A 12780-nucleotide genomic window follows, 5' to 3' on the forward strand; every position below is an offset into this window, starting at 1 on the left:
TTTTCACGTGAAAGCCTTCTACGGACAGAAGCAACATGTTCTTCATGCTTTTTCAGTTCACCGGTTAGACGATCAAGAGACTCTTGAATCCTTTCCTTCTCTTTTTTTCTCTTCGTAATTGCTGAGCTAGAATTATCAGCAACCTCTTCAAGTGTCTTAAGGGCAGCATGCTGTTTAGATATCTCAGACTCATAACGATTTCTGGGAACATGGAGATCATAAAGCGTAAGCCCCCAAAAAGTAGCGTAGAGGTCTGGCGATAGACTATTCCAAGCTTTTGACGGCAGCATTGTTCTTACTGTATCAAGAACATCAGACCACCTGCAAACACATTGATGAGGTAATTAAATAAAATTATAACAACTAACTCTTTATCAGCGAGAGAAACTACATATCTTCAGAAAGAGACTATTTGAAACTACAAATAGACATCACGTACAGAGTATTGCTAAAACAACAAAATATACTATACAGGTTGAGTTGAAATATTACGTTACAGCTTTTTCAGATGCACCGACATCGAGAATCATAGAACTCTCAGACTCTGATATTTCAGAATCCGCATCCATAGATTCCCCACTATCCAAAGGCCATGAAACATCACCATTCCGTCGACACTTGAAGAGCCTCATCACAGGGCGAAATACCAAAAAAGCGACCTGGCATGGGATTTAGAACATAAGTATGGATTTAAGGCGGCAATAATAGCTAAAGATATAGACCAGAAATACATAAGTTAAAGTCATGAAATCCATATTGTTGAAAAATGAGGTAACACAAGGGTAATGAACAAAGAGAAAAAAGATCAAGAAACCTCTGGCTCGAGATGGTATGTGTGAACAAGCTCATCAAGCGAAGGTACCAGCCGAGCATAAGCAGTAGCAGGACTGACAGCACTAGAAAGGAAGTCCACGTATTGGAGGAGAATTCCATGACATCTGTCGAACTGTTCAGTGACCATCTTAATATATGGGGCATCCGCATTCACCACAATTCTGCATATCAGGTAGTTTACATTATAATAGAATTAATCCCAAACAGCATGGTTTATTGACTAAACGAGCAAGTGCACAGCACACATACTCAATTTAGAGATAGGAACATTGTCCGTAGTCACACCAAAAAAAATGAAAAATCTACAAAGTAAATATGTAAATTTTAGACACCGATTTTCTTTTCCATAGCTATTTATGTTTCCAGGTATATGATGTAGAAACATGGGCATGCTGTTCCAGTAAATACTTGTATGCTCCATGCAAACAATTAATGCACACTTCCAAATGTCAAACAATTTTCGTGAGTTCAGATTTGTAAACTTACAGAGAACGATGCTGGGCGATAAGTAACAAAAGGGGGATAGCTAACTTTGGTTCATCATTTGGAAGTAAAGAATCTCGTAGACGGTTTGATGATTTGATAAGTGCCTGAAATAACCAGGAAGATAAATCAGGAAGAACTAAGATACTTCAATGATCTCGGAGGTAAATAAACAAAGATTATTAATACTGATGCCACTACCGCAAGCACATATGTTTTTATCTGCATAGAGCCCATCATCTAAAGAAGTACAAAGCGTTTCTTACTAGACCAGACATTCTAAATGAATGCCTTCAAATAAAACAAATTTTCCACAACCCGCACACATGTTTGTAAAAACATGTATTCATGCAAATGCATAAATAAGACCCCCCACGGTGTTAGCATATATAGATGTAAAACGATGAGCTAATACGAAGATGTAGGGGATCAAGCTTGAAAATAACCAAATCAATTAGCTTCCTTCAGATTACTGAAAATAAAGAACCCAATTTCAAACGGACAACATTGGTAACTTTCTCTAACAGCAATAAGCAAATTAAGGCACATATGGTAGACCAATGCTTGGCTCTTTCAGGATTCAATATGTTAATTTGAAGTTTTGAGGATCTAAAAAGACAAACCTTGTTGTTCCTCGTCATGCCAAAGGATGTTGCATGATAACGTAAAGTCTCACTTCCTGCCATAGCATCCAACTGATCTTCAGTAAGGTTCTCAGTGTATTGTACATTTGCCATCTGCTGGACCAGTTCCTACAATAATTATAAATTACAGTCCGCCCCATTAGGCTGAATACGCTGACTCATAAGAATTTGGCAATAAAACCAAAAGGGTACCTGAAGAAGAACAAGCTCAATCCCTTGGCCCCTCTTTAACTGGTTCACGAGATACTGGAAAAGACCCCTTAACTCCATTGATGGGTACTTCTTACACCTGGATAACATGATTTTGTTAAAAAACAATCCAAAAAGATGGCAGTATAGCTTTTATACTTTCTTAATAATGCTGTATATGCATCTTGCAGTCAAAAAATTGACGGAATGTTAATATTCTAGTGGCAGTCAAAGAAAAACATAGAGCCCTCATGTGAAGAAGTTACCAGCCACAACACCCTAGATTTAAAAATAAAAGAGACATATGAAGAAAACTAATAAGAGGAACACATGAAAAAACTAACGGCTAAAGTAAAGCACCCTTCATCCTATCAGGAAAAGGACTAGCATATATAATGTGAGCAATATGAAGCTCCTCAACTTCTGCAGCAAGTAAATGTTACGCAAAATTCCAGTAACCTATATCACTACCATATACAACTGATAGTTACATTATTCTATAACTAGTTGTCGAAACGATTGAAGTGGTAAACCGAAAGGAAATCCAAAATGAACCAACCAAAATGGAAAGAGTACCATCAAATTTCACTACGTAAGCACAATGGTTTCGAACATCAGAATTGCAAGTTCACTCTTTAACAGCTTTACATAAAAATAATACTGCACTTTTCTTTTCTATCTTTTGCATAACTGAAATATGCCTGCTGCAAGCAGTGACAAAAGAAGTAAAACACCCATAAAAAACAACTATATCTCTAAAAGCGTACTGAAACTATTTATAGCATGTAGTAATGATTCCAAAGAAGAACACATACAGGTGACCCCAAAATGATGCCAAAGATTGAAGCCAGTCTGATAAATTAATCCCGTCGTCTTTTAGTTTATCTCGCCCGCTTTGTGCCAGTCTCTCAATCACGACATATTCCAGGATATCATACTCAAGCTGTGCATCAGGAATAAAGCATCAGAGCGTACATAATGGAGGCAGAGCATCTCAAAAACAACGAAACACATGACAGACTGTCTCAAATGTACTAGAGCGTCAAATAAAATAAAAAACTCATGGAAAACATATGTTAGAATATTAGGAAATAGGAAACATCTGAATGCATCCCAATTTACAATGACTATCTCACTTCATTGTTACTTACTTCAAAGGCTCATGTTTGAGTATATCAACCAAACCAACAAATTCCTGTATCCCACATTCTAAACCTACCCCAGAATGAATGTGTAACATATATCAGTAGAAACCCTACAAAGGCAAATCCTAATTACTGGCAAAAAGACAATCCGTCTATCTCATTAAAATTACTTCTATTTTGAACAAATGAACATAACCTCAGGAGAGTAAGGGCAGAAGGTGAATAAGAGCATAGCATACAAAAAAAGAGAGAAAAAAAATAGGCGTCACGGACCTGTGTCAAATACTTAAAGGCATCCACAACAGGAGCAATCATATCTCTGTATGCTTCAATCTGTTGAACCAAGAATCTGACAATTAGCCCCGTCTGAAACAATTTGATTACAAAAAAATAAAAGCAAAGCACAGTTTGTAGTAGATTGACACCTGATTTACAATTGTTCGAAGCACTGTCATGGGATTGGCATGAGCTAGTTTTGCCACCATCCTTCCTAACTGCTTCAAATTTTCTTTTGCAAGCCGTTTCAATATTCTTCTAGTATCCAACTGACATACAATAATAGTATCCTGAGGATCTGAAGGATGTATATTTCCACTTGTGTTGTGTGAAAATAACTGGTCGAAGAAGTCATACTGCTATACCTTTGACACTTGTCTTGCTGCCAACAACAAAGGATTCTGCTCATCGTCCTTTTCCCACTCACCATATAAGCGATAACGAGCCTAAATACAAAAATTAATCAGCAGGGTTTACCAAAACGTTCTAAACAACATATATATGGAACAAACAAGCATAAGCAAATCAACCTCATATGGAAGGAGACTCATCACTTCCCAGATCTCATGGCCAACTGCTGGATTTGCAGGTACTAACTGTAACGATGGTAGAAGGCATGTTCCTAGAGCTTCTTCCTCTCTCAACCTAACTTCCTTCAGGTGCACACGAGAAACTTCATATACACTACCTTCTTGATTTGAAGACCCATCGCGAACAAGATCTAAGGCCGACACGTAGTAAACCCTTAATACTCTACAAATCTGTCACAACGATAAATATATATCAGCCTTAATCTTCAATCTTTTGTATAGAACATTCAGTATTTTAAAGGTCAGTGCACCTTCTGCAGTAGTTGTGTATTGCGATACAGGTAGGGTCCAACAGTAACAAGCATCTGAAACACTTCTTTCGGAAGGTCTAGACAAGTCTTATTAGCAGTGTGTGTGATCTTTTCTGTGCCCCCAGAAGAAGAATTTTGAAAACGTGTCTGACGTGCAATGCGATAAGCATGAGTAATCGACTTCTCTATAAGCCTGAGAACATAGACCAAAAAGATCATTGTTGTCATCTTAGATAATTGGCCAGAGCTGCAGTCTCTCTTCGGTGATACATATAGCTGAAGATATGAAGAATGAAGCTGCTATACATCTGGGTACAAAATAGTCTGAGCTAAAATATTACTCACTAACCTAAACAAGCCACTACAAATCTGATTGTGAGCCACCGGATTAAGAGGGGCAAGACGCTCGAACAAGATATTGGCATGATACCTGAGACGAAGTAAGAGTTAAAGTCCAAAACAAAAAAAATAAGAGCGCAGAAAGGGGAAGTGTGAAAAGTAAGCCTTTAATATAAACTAATTATACAAAATAGCTTCGTGTGTAATAAATTAGAATGTAAACAAATTTTCATGACTACCGAATTCACCAGTAACAGTCATCCAACATGTCCTCAAGTTCAAGTAATAAAAGGTGATGCAATTATCACAAAATCAACAATCACATACAGAGTAGTCCAAGAACAAATCTCACGCTCATGAAGAATATAACTTAAAATTCCACATGCACTGGTTCGAGAAATGTGTTCCTTAAACCAAATGGACTTGTTTAATGACAATGGATTTGTTAAGTAAAACAAAATGAATGGTATACATACCAGTCGTCCACAGAGAGGAAACCATTAAGGAGGCCCAGAGTCTGATTATTTTCAAGCTCTGGTAATCGCTCAGTAACAGCATCAGTTTCCATGTCTAAAGCAGCAAAGAGATCTACTGTGACATCTCCTTGCTTCTCATCCTCCATAAGATCCTTCCCAGTAGCAGCGAGATTAATCTTTCCAATTTTATTGGCCTGTAGAAAATGAAGGACTTGTAAAATCATAACTCATAAATAAAGATATGAACGTAAGACCTCAAAAACAACAAATAATTGACTGGCTTCCAGGAAGACAGAGAAATTTTTCGTATCTAAGTAATTATTCATTATTAAAATTTGCAAAGGCAAGATGAGCAGATTATCCAAGAGTAGATGAAACCAGTTTAACTCAGAAGAAACATATAGACAACCTAAGCTAGGCCAGAACAAAACTATCATAAAACATCTGTAAGCATGCATCTATAAGTATCTTAAGGCCGAGCTCATATTTTGAACTGTACCTCTTCCACTCGCTTTGCAAAGGAAGTATTATAATCCTCAAATATTTCCTCGTCCTTAGGTAGCAGATGTGCATATCTGTTCACAACAGTCAGGTAAAACAGAATAAGAACATAAGGTCTATATATATAGTATAGCTTCACTTATAAGAGGCACATAGAATATAGCAATACGATAATCATGGAATCAGTGCACTGCTAAAATAAGTAATGATTCAAACCAGCTGAAGGAAAAGTACTCACATGCTTTCAAGATTGATAAAGTCTTCCTTTACTAGCAAGGCTGTAAGCTTATAGAGCCCAACTGGAACAGGGCTATTCACCTCTAATCTCTGATAGTATTGAAATTTAAATCCAAGAATTTGTGAAGCATGAGACTGCATATAAAAGAGTTTTGTTTTAGTAAAAAAAATAATCTCTCGGGCTAAGCATTAGAATATAAAAATACGAGGAGACATTCCAAACCTTGGGAAAGATAGGAATTAGATTGAGGAATGTGTCGTAATCTTGTTCAATTTCAAAGCAATCCAAAACCTATTCATCAAAAACAAAGGGAACATTACTAACAGCGAAGGACAAATCGATGCATTATGTGATATCAAACAAAAATATGACAGAACTGACAGTGAAAACTTACAATGTCAAAAACACGGTTCGGATCCAGGTCAAAATGCCCAATTAATGACTGCAACAAAACAAAAGTTCAGAAGAAGTAAATGGAATACATATGCGAAATATAATGTACTGGCCAAATCAAAACCTTGATAATTCCCATCGTTGCTGCTGATGCATTGTGCGAAGAACTTGCCGATCCTCGGCATAAAAGGGTGACCTGCACTCCACAACAGAAACTACTGTAATAAGTTGGGTATGTACAATCTGATTCAAACAAACTACACAAATCAATAGAAAATCTGCTGAGAAAATATGTTTACTACTCTCCCTAGCTATAATATAATTGAACTAGTAGGAGACATGCATTCCAACTCGAACCGTGTGAAAAAAGGAAGGCCAAATCAGCATTTTCAAAAAGATCATCCCTTCCAAAAATTCAGGAGCATTTCTTAAAATGCGTTTTCAAAGGGTCTAACAAGTAAAGAGTATCTAAGAAAAGAGCATAGAAACGATATTGGCAGGAAGAACGACAATAGATAAAAAAGCTGGAGATCTTCAATAACGAACCAATTTCGCATATCCCTCACTTTCTTCACGGAGTAAATTGAACTTTGTCTGCTGGTACAGAAGACGAGTGTTTAATCGCACCTGAGTAGCACAAACCACAATTGTTATTTCTGAACAATGAGTAGCAGTTACACTGGTAAAGAAGAAATTCATATATGTATTAATCTTCCGCAATAGCAACTCACTCAGGCCAACTATTACGTAAATCAGACCACAGAGCAGCTGCAATGATGACTAAACAAGATACTATTATATCATATTATCACCGCTAACCCTATAGCAACTGCTGTATGTCACATTAACACAGCAGTTACAGAAGTGTGAAGTCCTCACCTCTTTCCCCTTCAAGTCTTGAGCCTTTATCTGAACCATATCAGCTTCCCAGAGAAACTCCTCCTAAAAGGGAATAAAGAAATCAATCATCAGCGCCATCAGAAAAGTTAATTTCTTACTGATCAAGAAAATAGAGAGGTTAGCTGGGACAAACTACTCAAAATGGGAATAATCTGATACATTTCAGGGCCTGCACCCTCCTATCTTTTACACCAACAACAAGGTAAAGAGGCTATTTAGTGAGACCAGCTGGTCCACTGGTTTTGAGAGGACCTTTTTACATTCTATGGGATTATTGTGGCTTCAGGAATAGGCTTCACCCTTGCAGTTAACTTCTATAACTACCTTAGCAGCTACAACAACCATGAGTTAGCAGTCTCTACCTATTACTCTAAACGTGTTTCTGCTACCGTTTCTATAATAGGGAGTAGGATTGCATAGTGCAAATGCTATATATATGAGGGGTGCCAGTGAGGGAGTTATCGAGAACTAAGTGAAAGTTAAGGGGGAATAAGAGGGGACTCTATAAGGAAACCTCTGAGAGCTGTATTTCTCGTTCTAAGTACTACCAATATAAAGATTCTCTTCTTACTACCCTGTTTATTCGGCATTTTCCTGATTATTCATTGACTGAACGTAACATAATGTTTACCTCACAACGCTCTTGGAAAAGCCTTTGAGAGACTGTCTGTGATTCCACAAGCCATTTCGCCTACAAATGAAAAACAACTGATCAGTAAACAGCTGTGAGCATAGAAACCTTGAGGAGATGGTAAATGAGAACATAAAGTATACTTGAAGGAAGCAGACTGAAGTAGGCAATCATCAAATTAGATTAAATATGACATATGCTAACAACTCAGGCACTAATCACGTCAGTAGCTCAGATTTTCGATCAAACATACAATAAAATTCAACAGCAAACTGCACTAATAGAGAGTCTAAGGCCCTACGGGTAAAGCTTCAGCTCCTTAGGCTGAAGGAACCTTCTACAATGAGAAACATTCTTGCAATCCACCGGTTGGTTGAACCTTACAACACTACTCATAGCTAGACACCACATGCTCTAATTTATTCGACATATAAATGCTATTGCATGATTGTTGTGGTCTCCAAATTCAAGAATCAATTTCAAAGAGCTAGAAGTATCGTTCCTAATCGAGACTAAGAAGTAGAAACAACAGTCAAATTTCAAAACGTAAAGTAAATTATAGTACTGACCAGTTTGGTTAGGCGAGAACGTTGATCTCCCGACATTGTAAGCTGCAAAACAAAGTAAACACAAGACGAAAGCAAAACAATCCAACGCTCAGTATCAACACCCTTACACAAAATCATCTATAAGCTAAAACAATGTAATTAAAAAAAAAACAAAAACCTACGTCTTGAGCAATCTGAGTCACAACATCGGCAAAACAAGAAGCTAATTCTTCTCTGGGCGGCTTATCCAAAAACTCCACAGACTCCAACACAGATTTACAGCTCTGAATTGGCAATTCGCCACGAACCTGATTATATAATCCATCACGAGGCACCTTCAGGAACTCGAACAAGATATACGCGCAGTGATTTGGATAGTACGAAGAACAAGTGTTGAATGTGTGTATACCAAAATCCAACAGAGCTCGTAGAGGAAACGAAGCATCGGTACAGAGCTGGGCAGCTTGGTTCCATAGTTGCCATTCTTACCTTCACGAACAAACTCCTCCGTCACGTACTTACACTCCAGTAGCGGAAGAGACATCTTTAACCCCTTTCTTCTGTGTAATATCTTTCAACTCTCCTCCCCTCCTCCTTTTTCGAAACCCTAGAAGACGAAGAAGAAAATAGGGTTTAGACTGCTGGAAAATTCGATTGGAGAACAGAAAACAAGCATTTCCCGATATCGGGAAAGTATCACAGATGAAAAAGGAGAGGAACGAACAATTTAATCAGAGCAGTAAAGAGAAATTAGGGTTTTGGATCATTTGATTTTGACGGAGGAAGTAAATTGAAGACGATGACGGTGTGATGATATGTTTTGTTTGAAGAGAAGGAGAGGGACTAATTGTAGAAATAAATTGTAGAAATCATTGTATTGTTTGTTTGTACTATTTCAATATAAACCGGATCCGGTTTAGGCATAGATGATGTTGTTTAATTGGGCTTGAAACTGTAACCGGCCCATGGGCTCATATGATTTTTTTGAGTCCACTAAAATATTTTGATGAATAATATTATATTGTGCGTGACTAAGGCAATACCACATTCAATGTCAAAATTTTAAAAATGTTAATTACATCTTTTGTCCTTCTAAAAGATATTAAAAAAATAGTGCAAAGGTATTCAAACCATGTATAAAATGTTCTGTAAATTAAATTTTAATTTTTGCGCATCACATGTGTTCATTGTTTGTGATATATATAATCAAGAATATGCACCATGTCTTAAACCATAAAAAAAGAAAAAAAAGAATCATATAAATCGAATTATATATGTCAAAGAGACCTATGTCAAATGATACATCATTCCAACAAAATTCTCAAGTCAAATGCCAATGCCCAACCTAAACTTCTTCCCAATCCAACTGGTCTACGACAAGGGACCAAAGCACGTGTCCAATTTAAACGTTCCACTCTTGCGAAAATGACACCCTAACTTGAAAAACAAGGTAACCAACCAGAACTATACACAATCCCTCAACCTAAAACAAGAACTCAATCCAACAACAATGCATTTCTCCTTCCAGCTAATTCTCTAACACATTTACCTCCCTTGTCCTGATTTGAATGTGTTGTCAAGCTCGGACGGTCGCGACGGTATGCTCGTCAGAGTATTAACTCCAAAAAAGGTCGAATCAAAGGAATGTAGAGGAAGAGGAGTGTCGTAATCGATTCCATAGATATCTTCCGAGTCTCCGCTTTGTTCTGCTGGTTTCCATTGAAGAACAAGTGAGACCAACACGTTGACCACATGACTCATGTCCGGTCTCTGTTGCGGTTCCCTGGCGCTACATTGGTTGGCAAGCTCAGCTACTGTGTTGATGCTTCGAAGTGTCTCTTCGTTGAACTCAATTGTTTCGTCGATAGCCTTTGGGAATGAGTCTTTATTGATGTACATTCTCCTAAACCATGTGGCAAGATGCACTTCTTCCTCAGATCGCTTATCATCAAGAGCTTTCCGACCCGTTAGTAGCTCCATGAGGATGACTCCAAAGCTGTAGACATCAACCTTTGTTGTAACTCTTCCGGTCACTGCAATGTACAAACATAGATAGAGATATCAATATTTTCCTCTGGTGCATGAGTTTAGTACAAGTAACAACAAACATAATAAGCATATAAAACCATACCTGCATATTCTGGTGCAAGATAACCAAAAGTTCCAGCAATTTTGGTCTCAATAGATTGTGCGCCTTCTGGTGCAAGCCGGACTAAACCAAAGTCAGCAACTTTGGCATGCATATCGTCTCCAAGAAGAATATTAGAAGGTTTGAGATCTCTATGTATGAAACTCTGATGCGCTAAAGTATGCAAATACTCTACTCCTCTAGCCACGTCCAATGCAATAATCAACCGTCTAGTCCACTCGAGTGGCTTCAACCCTTCTACCTGCCAGTGAAAAATATGCCTGCTTAATGTCCCTTGCGGCATGTACTGATAGACCAGAAGCCTCTCATTTCCTTCTAAGCAGTATCCATGAAGAATCACTAGATTGCGGTGTCGAACTCTAGTTAGAACAACAATCTCTGATTTAAATTCATCTAAACCTTTCCCACTTATAATCGAAGGCTCCATTCTCTTAACCGCAATCTTTGTTCCATCATGCAACTCTCCCTTGTAAACAATTCCAAATCCGCCTCTCCCAAGTATATTCTTCTCGTCGAAATTATCTGTAGCATCCCTCAAAACTTGTATTGAGATGACAATATTCCCACTTTCCCCAACATGATGAGCGTCACTACCACTGAATCCACTTTCACTTCCACCACCACCAGCACACAGGTTCCCAATTGTAATCTTGAGTGCACCTTGGTCATCACCACGTTGTTGTTTAGGATGCATCCTACGATATTGCTTCTTTTTCTTGACCAAAAAGAAAATAGCAAATCCGATAAGAAGCAAACCCAACAAACTACCAATAACAAAACCAATCATTTTCCAAGCATTTGCTTTCTTGCCGCCATCCCCGCCGGAAGAACAACCCTTTCCTATGTTAGGATTCCCACTCGTGTTTACAATAACAGTCGTGTTAAAACCCGGTACTTTACTACCACACAAGTAATTATTCGAAACATCTAGAGTTTTCAAGTTGGTCAACTCAGTGAGCTCTTGTGGAATAGTACCGTTGAGATTATTCCGAGAGAGATTGATAACCTGAAGAGACATAAGATTACGAAAACTTGGAGAGATAGTGCCGTTGAGTCCCATGTTTTCGAAGTCGATAACAGTGATGTTACCTCCCATACATGTTATCCCTAACCAGCTGGGACTTTTACTACAAGGATCATTACCTTTCCAGCTTCTGGCAAACTTCTCAGGGTAATCAAATGCTTTAACGATCGAAAGCAACGTGTTAACACGGGGATCACAAGGAGTACCTGGAGTATCTAAACAGAAACTATTGAGCCCAGTCAAATCAAGCGTAAGGTTATTAGCCTTGAAGCTTGGTGTAGGTCCTTGAAGCAAGTTATTGCCTAATCCCACCTCAGAAAGAGATGTCAACTCCGTAAGAGAGGACGGTACAATACCAGTAAGCTGATTGTCCCTAATGTTGACAATTTTAAGAGAGACATGACCAGAAAAGTTCGGGATGGGACCAGAGAACTCGTTTCTATTCAACCGTACCTCGGTTAAAGCCGTCATGTTTCGCAGAACTGAAATCGACCCACTTAGCTTCTGCCCGTTGAGTGACAGAGTGTTCAGACTAGGGAACGTTTTTGCCCACTCCAAATCCGGGATCTTCCCGTTGAGACTGCAGTTGGCAGCGGAGAATTCTGATAGAGTAGTCGCATCCTTTAAACTCAGAGGGATTTCCCAGGGACCAAAGGGGTTATTATCCAAAGACACTTGCTGAAGAGACGTCAAATTAGCGAAGAAATCAGAGTCGATGGAATCGAAACTATTATCGTTAAAATAAACCCTATTCAAAGATTTCAACCCGGCAAAACTAGGAATCTTCCCTGTGATTTTGTTGTGCATGACCTCGAAAATCATCAAAGACGAGAGGTTTTTGAGATCAGGAGGTAACGTTCCTGAGATTCCTTTATTCCCGATTTGAATCTTGGTGATCCGGTTGTTTCCGTCGCATTGTATGGACGACGACCACTTACAAGGATCCGGATCGGACCAGTTGAGACTTCCAGGTAACTTGAGGGATCTTCTCAGAGCTGTCATGGCCGCCGCATCAGGACTAGATGATTGTCCGTACACAGAGGCGACGAAACAGAGCAAAAGGATGAAGCTTTTTGCGATGATCATCTTTTCCAACTGAGAAAACAAACGCAGGAGGAGTTGACTCAGAGACGGGTGATAGGTTAATTAGGGTTTAAGCCTTCAGAGGG

At 38.5% G+C, this 12780-nt stretch overlaps 2 protein-coding genes across 2 annotated transcripts; both read right to left on the reverse strand.

The window, feature by feature from the left end:
* Positions 3-9288, reverse strand: LOC104743542 (THO complex subunit 2; the record flags this gene model as incomplete). The annotated part of the gene is made up of 26 exons (XM_010464609.2): positions 9163-9288; positions 8848-9045; positions 8621-8746; positions 8460-8501; positions 7891-7950; positions 7239-7301; positions 6906-6986; positions 6484-6555; positions 6361-6408; positions 6189-6257; positions 5967-6100; positions 5727-5802; positions 5228-5421; positions 4762-4842; positions 4413-4605; positions 4102-4332; positions 3937-4017; positions 3721-3840; positions 3569-3628; positions 2966-3093; positions 2154-2250; positions 1941-2069; positions 1321-1424; positions 815-995; positions 493-659; positions 3-321 (listed from the first exon to the last, which is right to left on the reverse strand). Coding segments are annotated over exons 2-26 (2991 nt in total), but the record flags the coding sequence as incomplete, so codon positions are not given.
* On the reverse strand, positions 9984-12697 carry LOC104743543 (receptor-like kinase TMK2). The gene is made up of 2 exons (XM_010464610.1): positions 10570-12697; positions 9984-10471 (listed from the first exon to the last, which is right to left on the reverse strand). Exons 1-2 carry the CDS (start codon positions 12695-12697, stop codon positions 9984-9986), a joined length of 2616 nt encoding a protein of 871 aa, XP_010462912.1.

This window comes from Camelina sativa, chromosome 14 (genome assembly GCF_000633955.1).
Source record: "Camelina sativa cultivar DH55 chromosome 14, Cs, whole genome shotgun sequence".
In the NCBI taxonomy this organism is placed as follows: domain Eukaryota; kingdom Viridiplantae; phylum Streptophyta; class Magnoliopsida; order Brassicales; family Brassicaceae; genus Camelina; species Camelina sativa.